Source organism: Corvus brachyrhynchos, unplaced genomic scaffold (assembly GCF_000691975.1).
Source record: "Corvus brachyrhynchos isolate BGI_N302 unplaced genomic scaffold, ASM69197v1 scaffold52, whole genome shotgun sequence".
In the NCBI taxonomy this organism is placed as follows: Eukaryota; Metazoa; Chordata; class Aves; order Passeriformes; family Corvidae; genus Corvus; species Corvus brachyrhynchos.
Genome location: NW_008237221.1, coordinates 2,929,362 through 2,951,621, shown reverse-complemented (window position 1 = coordinate 2,951,621; position 22,260 = coordinate 2,929,362). Strand labels below are relative to the sequence as shown.

General features: G+C 35.3%; 1 protein-coding gene across 1 annotated transcript in view; it reads right to left on the bottom strand.

Annotated features, from left to right (window-relative positions):
- Nucleotides 1-22,260, bottom strand: part of WDR60 (WD repeat domain 60) — a 36,176-nt gene that overhangs the window by 5,699 nt on the left and 8,217 nt on the right. The window contains exons 3-19 of the mRNA XM_017728902.1: nt 19,823-19,876; nt 18,558-18,987; nt 17,979-18,031; nt 17,036-17,362; nt 15,350-15,408; nt 14,039-14,096; nt 12,424-12,501; nt 11,060-11,255; nt 9,334-9,436; nt 6,457-6,586; nt 5,806-5,917; nt 5,342-5,436; nt 4,890-5,016; nt 3,839-4,011; nt 3,126-3,288; nt 1,678-1,791; nt 550-611 (exon numbers count right to left, since the gene is read on the bottom strand). Of these exons, the coding sequence (XP_017584391.1) occupies nt 550-611; nt 1,678-1,791; nt 3,126-3,288; nt 3,839-4,011; nt 4,890-5,016; nt 5,342-5,436; nt 5,806-5,917; nt 6,457-6,586; nt 9,334-9,436; nt 11,060-11,255; nt 12,424-12,501; nt 14,039-14,096; nt 15,350-15,408; nt 17,036-17,362; nt 17,979-18,031; nt 18,558-18,987; nt 19,823-19,876 (2,334 nt within the window). The remainder of the gene's footprint in view (nt 1-549; nt 612-1,677; nt 1,792-3,125; nt 3,289-3,838; nt 4,012-4,889; nt 5,017-5,341; nt 5,437-5,805; nt 5,918-6,456; nt 6,587-9,333; nt 9,437-11,059; nt 11,256-12,423; nt 12,502-14,038; nt 14,097-15,349; nt 15,409-17,035; nt 17,363-17,978; nt 18,032-18,557; nt 18,988-19,822; nt 19,877-22,260) is intronic.

Sequence of the window (22,260 nt, the reverse complement as noted above, 5' to 3'; positions counted from 1 at the left end):
TGGGCCAAAGCTGCATCAGGAAAAAAGCAACTGAAAACATGTGACAGAAAAGTTGTCAGGACAGTAATTAAGAGCAGCAGGCCTGGTGCTTTCCTGACCATCATATTTTAGGCAATGAAATTTTATTCTCTGATTTTCACTTTTTATCTCTTGAATATTTGTTTTATATAAATTATGAATTTAATTCCTCCCCTACATTCAGTACAGTCTTTGACACCACTGTGATTCTGAAATAAAGTAGGTGGGTGAAAGAGGACTGAGAACGATTAATCAACTAATAGAAATATGTGAACATATTTTTATGAAGCAAAACTACTGATTGCCTTTTTTCATGAATTCATGTACCTGTTAATACTTTTGCCTAAAGATAACATTAGAGAGTCAGATCAAAACTTTTGAGTAGAATTCCAACAGAATGGTTAGTGTTGCTGTACTTTTCAGGGAGGCAGTTCTCATAAGAAATTCTGAATTTGTTATATTGTTAAATTGTTATATTTGAAGTATTTTATTACACATTATACTCTCTCTTTTCATACATGTATTACTCACCCACATATTGAGGATTCCATTTTCATCCATTGAAGCTATCTGAAATGGAGGGCCTGACATTTCTAAGGAAGGAATGGCAACAATTTATATTCATACACTGACCTTGCTCCTGAACAGTATCAAAGGATTTGAAACATTTCCTACATGAATACACCCTCTGAAACTTCTACAGTCCTCTCAGCTGCATAAAAAGGCAAAGTGCCCTAATTCTACTGAAGGGGAAAAAAGGCATGAAACTTTCTTTATTGACAGCGTGGTCAAGGCTTCCTAGAGAGGTGGACAATGCTCCAAGCCTGTCAGTGTTTAGGAGGTGTTTGGACAATGCCCTTAACAACCTGTTTTAACTTGGTCAGCCCTGAATTGATCAGGCAGTTGGACTGGATGATCGTTGTACATCCCTTCCAACTCAAACAGTCTCTTCTATATCTCTATTCCAGTATGTGCAGTTTGTCCTACCAGAAAAGCAGATGATCTCTGTCTGCATCTTTTTTAAACGTCTGGGTTCTGCATGGACTTTGGAAGGGAACATAAAGTGAAACAAATGAAATCTTGTAAAACCTGCAATATGCAGCACATTTCTTCAAACCACTGTGGATTTCAAAGTACAAATCTGCAATGGAAGTGATAATGTCTTCCCTAGCACACTGTCTGAGAATTTGAGGATGTGAGGATTAGAGTTTCTTTGCAAAGGTTGGTCATAAGAAAAACCAGGCAAAAGGCACAGGAAAACCACCAGTTTCAAATCACAGCCATACATTTCAAGTGCTTTCAGATATAAGCAAGTTGCTCCACTGACTCAGACAGGGATTTTTTTGGATATTAGAGAAGCACTAAGACTCTTTCAAAGGCAGTTTTTGAGTGATGACTTTTTTTATCATGGAAATATTGCCTGGAAAACAGACATTGTAACAAGCACGCACTCACATCTGACATGATGCTGCACTGAATGCACATTACATAAAAATGAGAGCAGAAAACAAACATGAATGTTGTATGCAATTGATACTATAAACAACTAAAGATGCTGACTGGGATTATAAACTGGAGTTTGGCTATGATGTATCTGTTTCACTAGATACCTAAAGAAATACTCAGATGTATTGATTCTTAGAAGAGCAGCTTACATACCTTCCTGATAAGAGAGGCTTGAGAGCCCATAACTGTGGTCACTGCTGACAGAAGTTGAGACAGGTTCCACTGCCAGTATAGGAGAGGTGTGGTTTACTGAGTTCAGAATGCCATCTGTAAATAAGAATAATGAAAGTTAAACATAGTACTTTCCACAAAAAAACAACAACAAAACCTTAATCACTTTTCGGTTTATGGGAGAATGATGATTTCAAAGAAAGAATGGTAAATAATGAACTTTGCACAAGTCTCAAATACAATACTGCAAACTGTTTCCTAAATTAACAAAATACTACTAGATAAACCAGTATTTCAGTATTTCTATTCAATTCTCATTTTCCAAATGACTGATGCACCATTTATGCCACTGTACCAGACATTTCATTAAAATCTGCCACTTCGGGGTTACCATGGAAAGAATTATGATTATTTCAAGCTCCATAAACAACAGGGGTAATCACTGTTTACTATAAAAGAAGACAAAATTGAAGAAAAATTACTCTTAGTAGAAAGTATCCTGAAAAATCCTGAAACAAAGTATTCACCACAAGAAAATATATATTGACCCTTTAATAGCATTTTAAGGCAAATGTGTGTTTAGTGTAATTTCAATGTGCGTTCTTTGTCAGATACTCATGTTTTCTGGACTTGCCCTGTGCACAGAACTTAATCTCACTTAAGACTGAAGGCATTAAAGCTTCCTAAGTGTCCAGCATTAAACCTGCCTGCTTACATAAGAAACTAAATGAAACTGTACACATACATTTGACTCCCAGTGTACAACACAAGACCAAACATCTTTGATCTATTAAGAAAATAAAAAGTCTATCTACCACCAATTACTGTTTACTTTTACATGGCTGCTACAACTAGAAACACTTGTGAAGAAAAGAGGATTTTGTGAATGCGTGTAGTGGCGTGTTTCAGAAAAATAATAGTACCACAGCCAAAGTTAAATCAGAAAATCATAGAATGGTTTGAATTGGAAGGAATCTTAAAGATCATCCTGATCCTACTCCCTGCCATGGGCAGGGACACCTTCTACTATGCCAGGTTTCTCAGAGCCCCATCCAGCCTGGCCTTGAACACTTGCAGGGATGGGGCACCCACAGCTTCTCTGGACAACCTGTGCCAGAGCCTCACCACCCTCACAGGAAAAAATGCCTTCCTAATAACTAACCTAAGCCTACCCTCCTTCAGATTATGGTCATTTCCCCTTGTCCTATCACTACACGGACCTGTGAAATCATAGCACCTGCACACATACACAAAAAGGGAAAAACACATAAAGAAGGAGTTGTTTTGAAATAATAAAATTCTTTACAAAATTATTGCTATATGTTATTCTCCGCTCTAGGATATCTTGCATGAACATTACAGCAACATCAACACTTAGGTGACAATTTCACTGTGCACAAAATGACTAACCAGGATGCACAGATACTCACCCGTGGAAAATGTGGGAACTCTAAATGCCCATTCAGTTTCACTGATCATCATACAAGGGTGCATTCTTGAGTCCTCTCGAAGATCCCACACCAACAACGAACCGTCTACTGTTCCAGCAAAAACTAATGTTGCTTTACTGGGACTAAAGCAGCAACATATCACCTGTTAAACAGCAAAAACATACAGGGTTGGTATTAGGATAAAGGTCAATGATTTGATGAGCCTGAAATAAGTTTGTGAGCATGTAAACCCAGAAAGCAGAGATTACATGTGTTTATGGCGATCTATTTTAAAAGGGAAGGAGGATACAAGACTTTCAGTAGGCCTTCCCTTTTCAAAACAATTGTTGTGTAATCTACATCTGCTGCCACAAAGCTGAAGGGGGGTCACTCAACTGTATGAGAATGATGTGTAGAGAGAAGTCCTAACCACATCTGAACCAGATGTTTTACTTGCATTTACTCTTCAACCATGAAATAGAGTCAAAATTAAACAATCAAAACAACCAATGAAACACCATGATCATCACTACAATCTAGTTCTGGAGCACAAAATAGAATGAGAATAGTGCTTTGTTCACCAGACAATGTGTTTCTCAAAAGATATAAGATGGCGTATTTTGCAGGACAAATAAAGGACCCCAAGTAAAAATAAAATCTTCAAATAAAGTCTTTTAATTGATGGGCAAATATACAATGTTATTAAAACATACCTCTGAATCACATATTAAAACTTTCTGAGGACTGGAGGGCTGCCAGATGTTCCAAACACATATGAGGCTCTTTCTGCTCAGCAAACCAACACCTGCCTTTTCAGGTAATCCATGAACAGAAAGTAGTGCCTGCCTCTGAACTTGAGAGACATATAAGCAGGGTATTTTTCGGTCTAAACCATTAAAAAAAAGGTCAAGAAAGAAAAGCAATAAGTGAAAAAGCAAACTCACTGCAGATGGAAAAGCATATTTAGCTGCTATAGCAACAAACAAAGAAACTAAGATGTAATTATGAAGAATATTTCTATTAACACTGTGTTGCTTTTGAAGCTGTACAATAAAAAAGGAGGGACTAAAGAATGCATCCAAAATATTAGAAGTAGAAAGCAAAAAGGAAGAGAGCCAGGAAATTAATAGAATAATTATTCTGGGCATAAGCAAGCCAATCTGATCTGATGTCAGTATATATACTGAAAATTAAACTGAGTCTCAAACAGGAAACAGCACAGGCCAGGCTTTTTTTGTTTCATCTCATGTGTTCATGTTAGATGACATAGGGTTCTGTTATAATGGGCCTTCCTTACATAATTACAGATGCTCTATTTTTCACTTTTCATCTGAACAGCTACTGTTTATATGGAGAAGATACAATTGCTTTTCAAATATATCAGGCTACAGTGTTCCTGTTCAATAACCTGCCTTTATTTGTAACTTTGGCCCTACTGCATAAAGAGCCCAAACAAAATTACACCTGTTGGGATGGCCCTTCAACAATAGGGACAAGAAATTACACACATTATGTTAATTGCTGGCTTTTCTAGTTGGAATAGATGGAATACATTTCTTGTAAGATGCTCTGACGTTCCCTATGTGAAATCAATCTGCACAGAGTTCCAGCAAAATTAGTGCAATTAAAAGAAAAGTGACATTTACATCATCTGTATATCCTGATATGTGCTATTTGCACAGTAATGACAAAGAACATGGTAGTTTGCATAAGAAAGAAGAGTTCACTCTGTACACTAAAAGGTATAGAATAAAGTTCCCTTACCATGGAGGAATGGCTGGTTAGTATTTAACTGGAAACAGCTATCACTAATAGACAGACTGGTTTGTCGAGATCTTAGTTTCCTGGGTTGTGTTGCAACTTGATCTTCCTCTAGCAAAACAGCAATCACCTTTCAAACATAATTACATTTATAGAAATAAAAGGGTCATCTTATCTTTCAGCTTTGCTATTTGTAGCTTTCTAAAGTTATGTGGATTAATTTCATAAACCTTTATCAACTGTCTTCCTAATTTTGTAACTTTGCAAATACAGCTTTACAGACATAAAAGTTGCACAGCTCTGATTCCATTCCTTTGCAGAGAGATTATTCCCTTTGATAATGAGTATTATTTAAGTAATTTATTTAAATTAGTCAGAACAAGAACTGTAAGTGATCTCTCACATTGTATACTTATGCACATAGCTCATAAGGGATATTAAGGATATAAGTGTACCTGGCAAGCAGACTGGAGAAAATTTGTTAATCTTTGAGAATCAATTTTAGGTGTTGGAGCTCCATTCACTGATGTATCCTGGTTGCTTATGGGACCTGTGAAAAACAGAAACTAAACGTGAAGCTTCAAAAGGGAATCAGTTAAGAAAAGTATAAGGACAATTTAATTTTTAAGCAAGAGGAGAGTGGCAGGAATCAACTTATCTTCAGCAGAAATAACAGCACTGAAGAACAAGATCTGTTGGAGACTCATTTTTGCTGCCAACGGAAACATCAAGCCAGAAGGAAAAACTATTTCTGCCATTTGTTTTTCATAGCCTCCACATGAGGATTCAGAGTGCCTATGTCAGCTTGCTATCAATGCAGCCTGCCACTCTATAGATTCTCACAAGTAATGGATACCAAAGAGAAAGTTTACATGACATGCACTCATCCACAAGTGAATTAGACTAAAATCTTCTTCACCTCCAGATACAAGAGCACTTTCTCCTGGATGCTGTGTCCATTTCTCCGACGTCTCAACTTCCTCAGTCTGAATGTCTCTATCAAGATTGTCCTCGTTACACTGAACATATGCCTAAAGTAGAAAGATAAAAGTGATCATCAGTATATGGGTTACACAACTAAGAATGACAGCACATAACTCAATAGAACTTAGTAATTTTAAAACTGAAATTTGAAGCTCAAACTTTTCTGTTTGTAAATTCAGACCTGAGCAAACTGACACACTGTCACTATTTTGTGCATGTACATTTTACCACATTTCACACCACAGTGCTAAATAAATAATATTGCAAAAATACAGAATGTCTTCCATGATGTGTAAACACCAAACCCAGCATATCTGAGGACAGTGGGCCACAGACAGACAGAAAGCTTTTTGAAAATGGGGAAGGATAATGAGACTCCTCTTCTAATACAGAAAGGAAATGGCCTGTCTGGCCAAAAGTTTCGAGATCATTGCTTTATAGTAATTGAGGTTTAGAGATGAATATTATTAATTTATTACTTTATGTTCTGGTAGCTTTAGCAACTTTATTTTTTAAGGAAGATTATTTTCCAGAAGGAGGATCAGCACTTTGAGAATTTAAATGTTACTGTGTATTTGTTACGCACCTGCTTAGTGTTCATTTTACCAAAATTCCTGATATACATGTCGTACTCATTGACAGGGGGCAAATCCAGTAATGAAAAACTAACTGAGAAATCCAGGTCAATTAGTGGCAGAAGTTCTGAACTCCGTTTTCTTTAGGATGAATTACAAGAGAGAAACACAAAAATGGTTAAGACCAAGCATTTGGTATTCCTAAGGAATGACAACCTGATGTTGTATAGTACCAGAGATCTAACAATCCTTTAAAATATGTGAATTGAAGTTGTGCCAACATTAATTAGCAGATAAAAATATATCAATAGAAGTACATACAATACTGTTATGAGGTCTCATTTAATGTTATGCTGAGATAATGATCATATTTGAAAATGCAACACTAATTGCAAATGGCAAACTTAACATGGTTTTTTACAAAAGCCAAACTATCAAAATCTCAGCAGATCATCTTGCCTAAGTATTCCAAAGCTGTTCTGTGAGGTGACAGACGAATGTCTTTTTCTTCTGTAGTTAGGACAGTGGATAATTCTCCTAAATTCATTTTATTAACTCACATCACTCCTATGTGTACATGCTTTATAAAGACCTTCTGTAATGTCCTAGCTTTGTTAGACATATGCAATAGACTGAACTTGTACCTCTTTACATCACTAAGGAAACAAACAACATTAGCAGCAATCCTAAAATATACTTTAAATATATACACTTAATTAATTTACTGCAGATTCATAACCTGTGGACACGGATGCTGACCTCTTGGCCTAACACGAGGCCTCAAAAAAAAATCATCATTTACTGGACAATTGGACTTGGTCTAAACTGTATGGAAATTAGTACTCTAGATAGAGGAAGATGTGCATTTTTCCACTTGGATTTTTGTCTGGAGTAAGATTAGCGTATTGTACAGGATTTGAGATAGTTGAGTCTCTTTGTCCTATGAAATGCCAAATCTTTCTAAATTCCCCTGTTGGAATGATAAAACGTGACTCAACTGTCTTATCCATCTTCCCTCAATTCTTTTATTTTCTGCCTACCTTAATTTTTTTCATTTTTGCTCACAAATAAATCTATATTTTGATTCTTAATTGGAAAACTAGTCTACCTGCATATACTGCATCTTACTTCGTCAACTAAGAAACCGTGATATTACTTATTACCATCAGCTACAAAGAGATTCTTATCATTCCACTTGTATGGATGTGTGGATAATGAAAAGACTGACAGTTTTTGTCACAATTCACACAACTATCTATCTGCTTTAATGCCATAAAGCTGTTAAGATATTTCATTTTAAGAGTGAACTGCTTGAATTACATAGAGATGTCTGCTTACAAGTCAATTCCAGGCTCTTGCTCTAGTGCAGTCTTTGACAATGAGACAATTTTTGCAGTCTCCCTTTCTCTCTCTTGCGCTTGCTGGCTTTTTTAATGGACTTAAAAGTGATATATAAATACAAACCAGATACAAGTATGGATCTGTAGCAATTCCACAATAAACAGTCTTGCAGATGCATACCCTAGTTATGGCTTCTTCTCAGAAAGATGGTATTTGAAAAAGGAAAAGACTAGAGCAACAAGAGCTCAAATTTCATCAGTATTTTAAGGTGAATTTTTCTTTATGCATAAGGACAATTTTTGCATCTCCTTTTTGCTACTTGATGAGATCTATTGCATATTCTTACCCACATTTTATTTTAACTTGTGCTTCCTAATATATCACCTCTTCACAAACACCGGCATAGATTGCTGAGATCTAACTCAAACATATGAAAGTTGCTTACTAGCTACAAACCTTAATGGTGCATGCAGACAGGTCCTTAAAATAAACTAATAAGTTTATATTTATAATTTACAACTCCCAAGTCCCACAACTCATTTATGGGACGCTTTCAGTCTATTTACTGGTAGTAATGCATTATCACAGCATTAAATTCCACAACCCCTTTCTCTTTCCATGAAAATACTTGGTATCTTCACAGGCTGTGTATGTTGTTAGCAAGCACACAGAGTTATAAACATAGTCATAATCAGTCATGGTACATAATCAGCAGAGGCTGACAAATATTTCAGAAGGCAATTCTTCAGAGATGCCTTCCTGAGTTTCTTAATCTGTCTCCACTGTCTAGAGGGGAAACCTAGACAATGAACTTGTGTAAAAATTTGAGCACAAAATTTTAGGCAATGTGAGTTAAATACCTTAGACAATAAAATCTCCTTTATGTAAAGATTAGCCGCTGATGTGCAGCCATGAAACAGTGGAATCTACTATTAACAACAACATTTAATAATCTTGCTTTATGCATCCAGCATTGTAACAAAGAACTGGAGATACATACAGTGCTTCAGACAAATCTGGAGGTTCCACAAAAAGCAGGCATCAATTTATTTCTTTAAAATACCGAGACGTCTTAGGTATCTCAAATCTAGATCAATTTTAGATCAGTAGTAACATATTTTTACAGTAATTGGTGTTATCTCTGAAAGGGAACGTGCTCTTTTGGCAACTACATGCACCATATATTCTTGATTATTTCAAAAAAGTCCTGCAGAGACCTGATGGTAACTAAAAGGCTTGCTCTTTAGTACTTTAACTCAATATCTAATTAAGTGACTGAAGCATTATACAAAGAAATTACAATCCTGGCAACTCATTCTGTAATAAAATAATGCACATAAACTGATATATAGATACATTTCTCTTATAAAATGACATGTAGCAATACCTGTAAATTATATTTACTTAAGAATTAATTACTGCTAGTTACCAAAACATTTGATTCCATAAGGCTCAAGTTTCTAAACTTCACATATTTCAAATATAATGAAAACTACATCTCACATAGTGAACTGCCATTTTGTGTGGATTATTTAAAATACACTTACTTCTGCTTACTGGCCATACTTCGGCTGCTTTGTCTTTGGCTTGCCATTTGGAAATCCATGAATATTCCACAAAAAGAGCTTCTGACAGAAGAATCTTGCCTTTCTGTGATATTGTAAAACATAGAGTTACAGTTCACACTTAAAAGCACATGAAAATGTTAAGCAGTAAGTCAAAAAAGCAGATTTGTTACAACACAGCTACTAAAAGTTACTGGCTCACATGTTACACAAAACGCCCTATCACCATTTTAATTACAATGAGTTTAACTTCAGTAATGGGCCAGCATATGGCCCTTATAATGGTTCTTTATCAATCAATCAACTCAAAATGACTGATGATTGTAATTTTTACTTTAGAAGACTATGATGCACTGAGTGCCTCTTTCTTTCTCTTTCCATCAGCAGGTCACTTGTCCCCCTGTGTATAATAAAACGCTCTATGATCAATTCTAAAAATTGTATTAAAGTCACACAGACTTCACCATGTGCACACTACACCTCTGAGTAAGAACTCGTCTCTACAGGTAGTGGAGAACCTCATCAACACAGGCTTAACTAATGTCCTTGGATGAAGAAGGAAAGCATTGAAAACTGTTCCTTAAAAAGCCACAGTTAAGAGACCAATTACAACAACTGATGTCACGTCTATCTTACCCCTTTTCTGGCTAGGCTGTAGCTAATTGACCTTAAGAACCAACTTCCAGTCAGGACTAATGGTGCTCCACTTCCTCAAAGGATGACTGCCTTTTTAGACAATACTTGTAAAATGCTTTTAAACTTACAAAAATAATTACCAGACTGATCAACCACCATTTTAGGCACACGAGATCAAAAGTTCATCAAAAAAAGAACACACTGTGTAATTAAGAATAAAGCAACAAGTGCTACAATTTTGAAATTTAAAAATCTTTATTGATTCTGTATTGTTCACTAGAAAAATAATAATTGCATAAACTTCTGCAAAAAGAAATTTACATTACAGTATACTGGTTCTGACTGCAATGACCATTAAGTGAAAATCTATTAACTGAATCAGAGACTCTTCTACGCTAGAAAAGATCTTTAAGAGATGCTGTAAAGACTTACTGAAATTCCATGCTATTCTTCCATGACTGTACTAACTTTATATAAACCAGACTAAAAATATATTAAATATTCTTTTGCACAACGATTCTAGATGGCTGCTCACTTCAGTGCAGGCTGCAAAGAAGAACCACAACTGCAGTTACATAAGTAGCTCTGGCACTCACAGGTATCAGATCAACTGAATGCCAGACAACATTTCAGAAAGAGCCTGCATTTAAAAGTGACTAAGTGCTATATATTTGAGTAGTATTGATATTTCTCTTGCCTTCCCTCCCAGAACAGTTGCTTCAAATTTGCTTAAAAGAAAAAGGTGAATTTAATGCCAGCAGAAGTCCCAAACTGTTCCAGCACTCCTCAAGTTTTCAAAATCCAGACTCTCATATGCTCCTCTTACCCAAAATAAGATGTATTAAATGTCAGTCTGTTCATTTTTGTATTTCACATTTTAAATGATTAGTAATGTCTATGAATCATTTAGTAATGTGGACGTTACAGTGCTTACCCACAAACCTACATGACTCATCCAGAGGACCAGATTTTGGCCTTTAGGCAGACTTCTAGAAAAGGTGGACTGCTGACTTGTAAGTTGTATGTGTTATTCACACATTTAATAAAAAACCACTGGTATCTAATCACATACCCATGACTAGTTCCTTTCTTCCATTTTCCAGTTTCTTCGGCAATGGAGTAAAAATTCTATCATTTTCTGCAGTAATTGCTCTTTGAATTTCTTCAATTTCTGATGTTCTGGAAAATGGAATCTCTCTCTGCTTTTCTCCTGCATCTCTTTCTTCACTGCTTTTGTCTTCATCATCTTCAAAATCATCTTCATAGTCCTTTGAAAGTAACAAACTTTCAATACTTAGTAAACAGGGACTATAGATACCTTTTTCAAGAACTTTTACAGAAATTATAAAACAGTGCCAAAGTAAAAACCTCATACAGATGGCTATAAATCCTCTGAATAAAAAGCATTCTAAAATAACTGATGGAGAGAAAATGGCATCTCTTGATTGTGCAGTAATTTTAATCAAGAGAAGATAATCTCAGTGTTGTTCTACAGTGCCCAAAATAGTTTTTTAATTTAATGTCCTAAAGTAGATACTATATGTTTCGGTGAATTATGTGTTCTTTAAAAAGATAAAATAACAGTGTTCAGCGGCATAAATGCTTCAGGGATGTATAAAGTTGCTTATTTGGCAGTTTTAATTCAAGCTGTCCTTTAATGGCAGGCTCACATTTACTGAACTACCACGCTCCCTGTCCATGCCTAAGGGTCAAACTTTAATAAATTCACTAAACTAAGACAATCCATGTCATGATAAAATAATCACCTAACACACATGATATGAATAAGTCTTAAATATGCTTATTTCTCTTCACTGAGTGGCAAAGGGCCACTACAATGACCAGGTCAACAGTGGAAATCATCACTCCTGACATGAGTGGAGATGAATTCTACCCTCACTGAACAAAGATGATTCTAGTTCAGCTCACAATGAAAGCACATCCAATACACTCTTGTATCCTAATAACTTTAAAGTAGACAAAAGAGAGCTATAAAACAGGGAGTTCAATTAAACAAATTAGTGAAGTGAATGCTGTGTGTCTATACCTTTTTCCTATGATATTTTTGCAATGATAAACAAACAGGCTTTTAAAAGTTTTTTTATCTGAAATTATTAGCTCTGATTATTTAATCATTTTTCACAGAAAGTCATTTAAGTAATTGAAATCCAGAAAGGTAGAGAAAGACTTTTGTGAACACTTCAACTCAAAACCAAAAGTTCCCAACCTCTGATGAAAACTAACTAAATACGTAGCAGAGAGTTTCTACATAACATTTTAATTACTCACTGTCTACTGTTAGACAAGTTAAGGTCACAGTCACCAAAAAAATAAATAAAAACCATGTAACATCCTGTTTATTTCTATGAACAAAGTTATTCTCTATTTTGATGCTTAAGAATTACTTCAGACAGACAACTGTATACTTTCACTTACTTCAAAGTCATCTTCATAATCTGGTGAAAAATCATCAAGTCCTGTGTCTGGATTAGATATGTGTGTATCTTTCATTTCCTAAATGAGAAAAATAAATGAAGCTGTTAAATAATCTTACCAAAAAAATCTCTTACCTGCCAAATCTTAGAATAAAATAGATTTGTTGTTCTCAGCTATTTCTACATTTTCAAGCAAATATACAGCATATAGTTTATACAGGTAAATAAAAATGTATTATCAAGTGATAATTACTGAAACCAATAGTACAGGAAGAAAACCAGAACTCAACCTTATCTTGGGAACACCAACTATTTTTCTACCAGTATTTTTACTGGAAAAGACATAAAACCAGCTGTGTTGCCTATCATTTCAGTGATGGTGTAACAACAAAATAAGACTGCTCTACCCTTTTGAGGACTAGACAAAATTATCCCTAACCTACATTACACTGGGGGACTCAATCTGCTAATAAAATATTGCAAAGGTTGAAACCAGGGAAGTTGTCATAAATAAATGGCATTATTTTAATCAAATTAAAAATTTAGAGAAAGGAAATTTATTTGAAGTTATTGCTGGGATATCGTAAGTCTTATTCCATGTAAAAAGAGGATTCAATGTTAGCAAAATTATTTACATATAAAAATTATCTTATTATCCTGTTGTATCCACGTCTCTGCTTTCCTGGTTTCAACATTTGTACTATTTTATTAATAGATTGAGTCCCCCAGTATAACTTAGGTTGTGAGAAATTTCTCTAATTTGTTCTGCCTGCAAGGTCGCAGGTACTCAGCAGTGACTAATTCATGTAGTATAATTCACAGAATTTTTTAAAAAATCCTTATTACAATTAGTCAGACACCTTTAGTAATACATTCACAACGATGAGTCGTTATTAGCTATCAGGCTACTTTGGCATCTTTATTACCTTACTATGATCACCTCAGAAAATGCCTACAGAGCTGTCAGCTTTATTAATAACACAAATGTTTACAACCTTGCATCTGTTACACATGCAGTTTTTACACACTAAAAACCTCCACCTGTCAGTAGTTGTGTGGGTTCCTACTTTAAAGAATTTACAGAGAAAATATATATATTGTCAATGCAAAGCAGGATTACGAAGTCATGCTGGAATACCTGGAAGGCATTTGGAGCAACAAATACACCAAAAAAATCAACAGCATAAAATGCAAAACCCTGGAATTTGATTTAATTCTCCCTGTTGAGTCAGGTCTTAAGCAGGGATTTCACCCTCCTAGGTTGCCTCCTATTGCCAATGAAGACAGAGAAGATAATGGAAACAGAAACCAAATATAAAAGGACTGAATTGCCTATTTCTCTCCACAAACTACAAACGAAATTTAGGTCCTCACCACAGACAATTCACACTTAAAGATGAGCTGAATCAAACAGTTGAAAATATCACAAAACTTTTGAAAATTTTTATGGTAGAGTTTGGCCGTATCTGCACAGACTGTTGCAAATAAACCCAAGTCTATACAACTTCAGCATCAGGCTGAAAATTTGGCTCTATCTGCACCTGTCCATTTAAAAACAGAAAAATAACTTAAATAATTTCAAAATTTTAAAATAATTTTCTCTTCCTTAGTTTTACCTCTTGTCTTGTGTCTGTCTCCTCTTTTTCAACGAGTTTTCCTTTATCTTTTACAGTCCTATACAAAAAGAGAACAGTTTTATTGGTTAACTTGTAAAAAAGCAGTTCTGCTTCAGTTTTGTTTTCTGGGGATTTTGTTTGTTTTAGAAAAAAAAAACCAACCTTTTTTCCTGAAAAGGAAAAAACAGTTGGAAATTTCCAATTAACTGAAATATTTCTACAAGTATTTTTATAGATCTCTATGATACAAAAGGGTAACGAAACAACCAAGTGATTAACCAGCAAAAAATTCAGAAACTTTGTCCAAATTTAACACCTCTAATTGCATCAAAAGTCAAGAAATAGTAGTGAGGAAAAAAAATTATTAAACCCACACATTTATTACTTGTATTAATATCCACAGCAAACCAGAGATCAAGATCAGGTTGGTGCAATATGCTCAAAAGCTATAAATCAAAGACTGATTTCAAACCTGTTTTTTCATTCAGAGGTCTTATTCATGAGGACAATACAATCAGAGTCAGAGAGCAGGAGCAAATGAACAACAAGCTGTGCTCCTTAATAATCTATTTGATTATTTTATAAATAGAAAGTATCAGACCTCAAGAAGAAAATATTTTTACTTCTTAATTGAGTATTTGTATATACTGCCATTGGGACTAATAAACATACGACAAGGCAACAATAAAAATTAAAATTTGGCTGGATCCTGCTGTAACAAATCAAGAATGATTCAACATTAACAGTGCTTGAAGCTGAACCAGGGTTTCAGAACATCCCACTGAACCATACTGCCTTCCCTGCCATTCAGGAATGGCTGAACTCTTCTTCCCCAGCTATGCACAAACAGTGACTCAGCCACAACCTCAGCAGCAACAGCTTCAAAACATTGCCTGCATATTCAGCACTGCTGACACAGCATAAGAGAGTCCTGTGTAGTTCATCATGCAACTTACATGTGTCCACATGACTGCATAGTGAATTTCCAGGTAGCAAAATACAGCATTTCTGTCTCCCAAACTAAGTGCCCAGATTAATATATACGTAAGTTTACAAGGACTGCAAAATATCTCTTGCTATTAGGTGTAGAAAAATAATTAGTGGAATACAAATATATACATTTTTATCTGAATCACTTTAGAGGCAACACACAGACTTTTTTTTTTAATTGCTATTGTATTGGGCCTATGAAAAAAAAATTATATTAACCCCAGATATGTGAGATTAAGAATTTATGCTTATTGGTTTGGTGGTGACTGAATCTTAGTAGACACCATCTAGTACATAATTATTTTAAATCTCTGAATTTACCTTACAAGCTGATGGCTCATTTCTTCTTGAATTCTCTCCTTCTTTTTGTATTCACTGTTCTGTAAAAGATCGCAATATTCATGAGTCAGAAATGCAGGGAGGAAATATGTGTATGAACCTGTATTAGCAGTACTGTTATCAAACAGTAAGAAAGATTATTAATGAGTTGTTCAATTACAGACTATTTTTTATTTCAGTCATTGCTTGTAAGATGTTCTGAAAAACTGGCAGGGGCTATGGTCTGACCTTGGAAGGCTGTGGCCAGCCTGTTCCAAAGAAAGAGATTTTAACAGTATGTACTGCAACAACTCACACAAACTGGACCCAGGGACAGACAACAGTCTCAGGCATTTTTAATTCCCAAGAGAGGGACTTGACTCTTAAATTCCGTGTTATGATCATTTGCCTAAGTTTGGAAATGTATTCAATAGGTTAAGATAAAGGTATTTGTCTCTATCCATGAACTTCAGAAAACAGGGACAGAAGCATCAGAGTGTGTGTTCTCTACCTGAGTAAATTTCCAAGGAAGTCAAACCTTGAGCAAGCCCTGATAGACTCCTCTTGTCTGCTGCAGAAAGTCAGTTACAGGAATCACTCATGGAGGGCCCCTACACTGAAGATGACTGGTATTTTCACTAGAAAATATAGTTCTGAAATTTTATTTATATTGTACATCTTCACTCTTTAGGCAGCAGAAGAAACTACCCTAGACCATCTCAATGTTGTTCCATACAACATTGGATTTCAGAGCTACATATTACTAGATATTCCTTCTCCCATTCTTGTGGAATGAACACTTAGAAAAATCAGTAAAAAATGACAAAGTTTTGATTAAGTCTCTAGAATATAACATCATGCTCCATATTAGAAACATAAGAGATATTTTGTGGGTTCAGAAGTAGAGGCAAACCCCACAAATATAAAGGGTCTATATTCACATACCTACTTATGAGCTGGACAGCTGTGTTCCCTTCATAGACAACATAAAAGTAGCTTCTATTAAAATCGTACTTTTTCCTATAAAGGCAGCCAATAAAATTTAATGGACCTCAAGCCTTATGACAAAGTGTTTGTAAAAATTTCAGAAGTCATAGCAAGAAAGAATTTTATGAATAAAAGAGATTTCTAACATTTAGGCAATTTTTTCGTTTAAGTTTTACGGAAGGAATCAATTCTGAATTAGCATACTTAAATGCAGATGTAGTGTTTTCTTCCACCACTTCAGCCTCAAATTTCAGAAAATGTTGCCTCTAAATTCTAGTATTTTTATCATTCCTAGCTTTAGCGGGGGGGTTCCGAGTGCTGGGGAGACCGGCCAGAGCCACGACACGAACACCACACCGATAGGATTTGAGCATCGTGCTCCCTTTATTGTTCACTTACACCAACTTATACCTACTTTACAAAGATTCACGCCCTATTCCCACGGGACAGCCTCTAAGCGGCGGGGGAGCCGACCAGTGTGTAACTTTGCCCAAGGCTGTTCAAGGCTGCCTGCTGTCAGGTGTCTTGGCAAGCCTGTCTGCAGCCTGAGGCCCCTTCAGGGCTTCTTCCGCAGCAGCCTGGGGTTGCCCAGAGTCTCCTGGGCGATCATATGCCCCTGTTCCGCAAGGAATCCCTCTACACCTAGCAACAATGTATCAATGATTGAAGTAAGTGATAAGGTAATGTTTTAACAAAACTTACCCTTAGATCATGCTTCTTTCTTTCATTTTCGCTACTTTTTAGAATCTTATTAGCTTCTGCGGCTGGCCCTTCTCTGTCTCCATGGGAAGATTTTTCTTTAGACCTCCTTGATTTATGTTTTTCTTCCTCCTCTTTTCCATAATGTTTATGACTTTTCTCTTTAGAAAGCCTCTCTTTTTCTGTCCCAACAGAAAGTTCTTTTTTTTCTCTGTGTCTTCTTTCTCTCTCTTTATCCAACTCTTGATGTTTCTGTAACTTGTGTACACGTTCACCTTCTTCAACTTTGTAGGCTAAAACTTTCTCAGCTTTCTTTCTTACATCACTATCCTGCAAAGAGGAAAATAATATTAAAGGGTTAAAAAGTTCTCCAAGACTGTTTTATCTTCACAAATCGATCAATTTTTTACCTTTAAAATGATTGAATTGTAAGCACTTAATCTTTCTGTCACATGGATCTTCCAGCCATTTTTTCTTTATTTCCTATGATAACAAGTTTCAAATTATAACTGCACTTGAGATTCTGGTATTTCTTCTCTGATACTGCACACTTTGCTACAGAAAATTCTTTGGATTAGATGATCTTCACACAAAAATTTAATTCTTGTTTAGTAGGTGGTCTAAAGCAGGATGTACACTATGAACTACCCTTGTAATAAAGGCATAAATAGCAGATGGAAACATTTGATGTAGCTGTACAAAAATGAAGCACTGTTTGCTATGAAAATTTTATTTCATGTTTACTTAAAAAAAAAAAAGAATTAAATATGTCCTGAGATACGTAGCTGAGATACGTTTTTTTTGTGTTTTGAACACTTGTCAGCACCTTACTACCTATGCATCTCTTGGATTTCTTGGGAGTTGCAGTCTGATCCAGTTTCTTCATTATTCTACAATTTTATCTTACTCAGTTATGGAAACACTTCACTAATTTCCTTTCCTTTACCTTCTGTGCTTTATGTCTTCTTTCTCGCTCTTCAGTTCTTGCTTTCTCCTCCTCTAGAAAACAGATGTATAAATTAGGGAACAAATTTTATAGTACTCAAACTCTGTATAATTAATTCTAGCATCTAGAAAACAGTATTTTAGCAGCATATTTTCTCTAACATAAGAGCTTTCGAAAAAGGAATTCTCTTGAAATTCTCTCTCCAAAGCTGGTTACTCCTTCTTCTCTCCTAACGAATCCATCCAGTCTTGTTTGTGTAATGGTAAGAGTAATGACACATGCTACTGAATTCAGTTATCACCCTGCAAGTGAATGGACCACTCAGTAGAGAATGTCTAGGCACTGATCAACAAAACCAGTGGCATCCATCCTCTCTTCAGAGGAAGGGAAACAAGCAACAATTTTTTTTAAAGCATCAAAATAAAAGTAGGTTACCACAACATTCCATAACGACACACATGCCAGCAGGTACTCACACCTGCCTGTTTTATCCTCTCTGCACAGATGGGTGTGCTTTCAGAGTATTCCTATCTAAATATCAAATATTTCCAAGTACAGCAACAACCCAAAGTTACTTACCCAAGCGATGCCTGATTTCTCTTCTTCTGTGATGTTCTGTATCTCTTTCTTCAAATGATTTCAGATTATTTTGTGGATCTATTTGCTTTATCTCATATGTCTTGTATTTTTTGTCTCGTTCTCTACCACTCTCCTTGTCTTTATGTTTTAGTACACTGTGTCTCTCCTCCTCCAAATGTGACTCTTGAACCTTATCTTTGTGTCCCTCTCGGTCTCCTCTTTGGTATTCTTTTTCCCTTTCTCTCTCTCTCCTTTTATCCCTGTCCCTTTCACTGGATTTAAACCTCTCTCTCTCTCTTGTTCTTTCCTTGCTCTTCTCTCTGTCTTTGTGTTCATGTCTGTTAGGGTCTATATCATGAACAGTCCTATCTCTCTGCAGTTTCTTTTCTCTGTGTTTTTGGTCTTCATTTTGACTATCTGCTAGTGATGCCTGAAACAAAATAAAAAAATCTATCATTGTAATTCAGCAATCTATTTTGATAAGAGTATATTCATGTGAAAAAAAATATTGCTGGATTACTAAATGTGTATTTAATTTCCCAAACCCTATTAAAATGCTGATAGGCTTAATTTGTAAATAGTAACATTATGTCTGTGCTTATTGTAAAAAGAATTAATAAATGGAATAATAAGATACACAATATAAAACAGGTTTTAAAAAATACAACACAAACCTAATATGAATATCAGTTATATAACTGACTGGAGCCTGAATGCCTATTTGACCAGGGGATAATGTAATTAACCAGTTTAAAAACACATGACAAACATGATAGATGATGAAAATAAATAAAATAGGTAATATACATTGTAGGAAAGTGAATAAGTATACATAAAGCATAGCTGTCACTTGTATTTGGGTGGCCAGAAAATCAGACCCCATTCACTGCTGTGTGATTACTGTAGCAATGTATTATTTCCATTTACCGAATTTAGAAATTACTAGAGTAATCTTATATGACTCATGCAGCTGGAAACAGCTGAGTGGACCAGCCTCTGGATAACCTTGGACTGGTGAGATTCCAGAACAGTCAGTTGCAACAAGGAACTCAGCAGCTACACATTAAAGCTCCGTACCATTTGTATTCAATGACGCAGATTTGAAGTGTCTGGTGCACCAGAAAGTGTTAAAGAGCTACTACAGATCCCACAAAGCAGAGTGGCTTGTAGAACAAACAGTCAATTCTTTATGTTTAAACCACCAATAAATTCTAGTGCTGTAAGGTAACTTAACATCAAGACTAGCAGAAATAAAATAAAACCACCTTAAGATGTTTCCTAAGTTCCTCTGCTTTCCAAGTATCTTCTTTGGTTCTTCTCTAGAACACAAAATGCAGAAGAGACTGAGTAACCAATTTGCAGAGAGAAGTAAATCATTTAACAATCAATCATATTTCTAAGGTAAGGATCAAGGTACACATGGCAAGTATCTCTGAAAGAATAATGCAAACAGCAATTTGATTTAGCTCCAACATCTATTTACAGTAAACTTCATCTGACTGGACCTGGAAGAAGCCTGAAGCTCAGAATACATGTGTAAGTTGACTGCACGTTAAATATTTGTATGTAACACTGAAGGTAGAAAGCAAAAAGATAATGAAACTAATCAAAGTACACATGATGATTGTTTCACTAAAGTGCTCCCTAGTAAAATAGGTTATATTTCTTCTATTTTCATTTGCAGAGCTCCTGCACTTGGCTGCTTGATTGCTGTTAAAAAGACTAAATAAAAAAATCCTATTGTTTGAGATCATTAAGGGAAAGGAGGAATTTTAATCCATTAAGTATTTTAACTAGTTCATTGGAGGATGACGACTATATCCAAAGTGATGTGATCAGGCTACCTTTATTTAGACTTGGCAAAAGCTACTGAAGATTAACAAAATAATCACTGGTAAATATTGTAATGATGAGTTGCACTGGTGGAAGAAAATAAACATATGGTGCCCATTTTTTTTTTTTTTTGTTAATTATTTATATGGAAGCAGTATTTTAACAGTATATATATATTTTAAATTACTCTACATGAAAAAAGTCTTGTGTTTTCAAACTTCAATTTTTTAGAAGATTATAGTGGACTGGTAAATTTCATCTAAAGTCAAGGAGAAGTCCCAAGAAGGCAGCATTTGTAACAAAAAGAAAGTGCCCTTTAAGTTTTATTTTCTTCTGATACTTTAAAAACGCAAAAAACCAAAGAATGCATATATTTGCTACTGCAGAAAGTCAGATGAGAAAGTAAAAACAAAGCTGATAATTTTCTTAAGTCAAGCTTTAACAAAGCCTAAGAAATTCAACAGAACTTGTGTGAATGTAACCTGGAAGAAAGGATATGGATGGGAAGAGAGCAGAATGCTGTATTATAGTCTCAAACAATAACCTATTTAAAATCCCTAATATATGATCACGTTTTGGTTTTAGACAATATTTATGTATGCATCAGCAAACAAAGAAAGAATGCTAATGATGCTAAGAGCATAAAATCAGCATAACCAACAGAACACCACATAAGGCAGCTTCAGGTTCATTTCAAAGCTGAGGCAAAAAGCATGCAGTAAACATTCATATGTGATTCTCTGGCACCCCATAATATGAATCTGCCAGTTTTCTGCAGTCTGCAGTTTTTACCTCCCCACCACAACCAGAACCTGTTATTTTGTGTATGATGATTTTCCACTTAAATCTCTGCTTTTTCAGGAGTATAATAAACAAACAGGAGATATTTTATAAAGGTCTTAATAACATTGAGACCACTGTCCCTCTGCAGCTAAATGTTCACATAAAAGTGTTTAAAACAAACTTTGAAAGGATTTATAGAACTTTCTCACCTGTCTGCTAATTTAGACTACTTATATACTCATTTAAATCCAGATTAAGATTAGTTACTTAAATGACACTGGAGTTTAACTTAATTCATCCACCTGAGAGCATTCAGCTCACATGAAATGACACAGAGTTACTGAACCCAAAAAGTGCTATGAAAAACTTTACCATTTAAGAATCTGTCCTTTAATCTAAAGAAAAAGCAGTCAGTGGAACAAATCTTGTTCCTATAGATAAACTTTGAAAGAGATCAGCACGGGCTTCTTCCCTCACAACTAGAAAGATAAGAGGTTTCCAGAACATACTGTTTTTAAGTAACATAAGAATTCAGTTAAATACAATTCTAAAGAAAAAGAAAAAAAAGAACAGTAAGACAAAATTCTGTCCTTAATTTTTAAGCCAGAGCAAAGTACTTTATTTTTTACATGTAAACATTTATCTTTCTTATTTCAATATGAGTTGCCAATTTGAGAGCCCACAAATAGGTAGGAGCACGACTGATAGAACAGAGGCAGCAAAAGTTTTTTTGGCTGTCCCTGCCACTGCCTCCGGCTCTTTGGCACTCACAGCGTCACACCTGAAAACTTTTAGATCAAAGTTTAACTTTCCCATCACAACTCACTAGCTCACTGATTTGGCACTTCTACTTTTTCAAGTGAAAATATCACACAGTAATTGATGTTAGCGTGCGCATGTGGTTTTGCTTCCTTTATCCTGGAGCTCTACAAACGCTCAATAATTTAACACCTTAATGCAAAAGTTACGTGTGTTCCTGAAGAACTAAAGCCCGACAATTAGCGGTTACGGGAGCATCAATTACTAAACACACTTTTATCTAGAACGTGAAGCAACGGGTATTTCCTTAACCACCTATTCCCTTCAG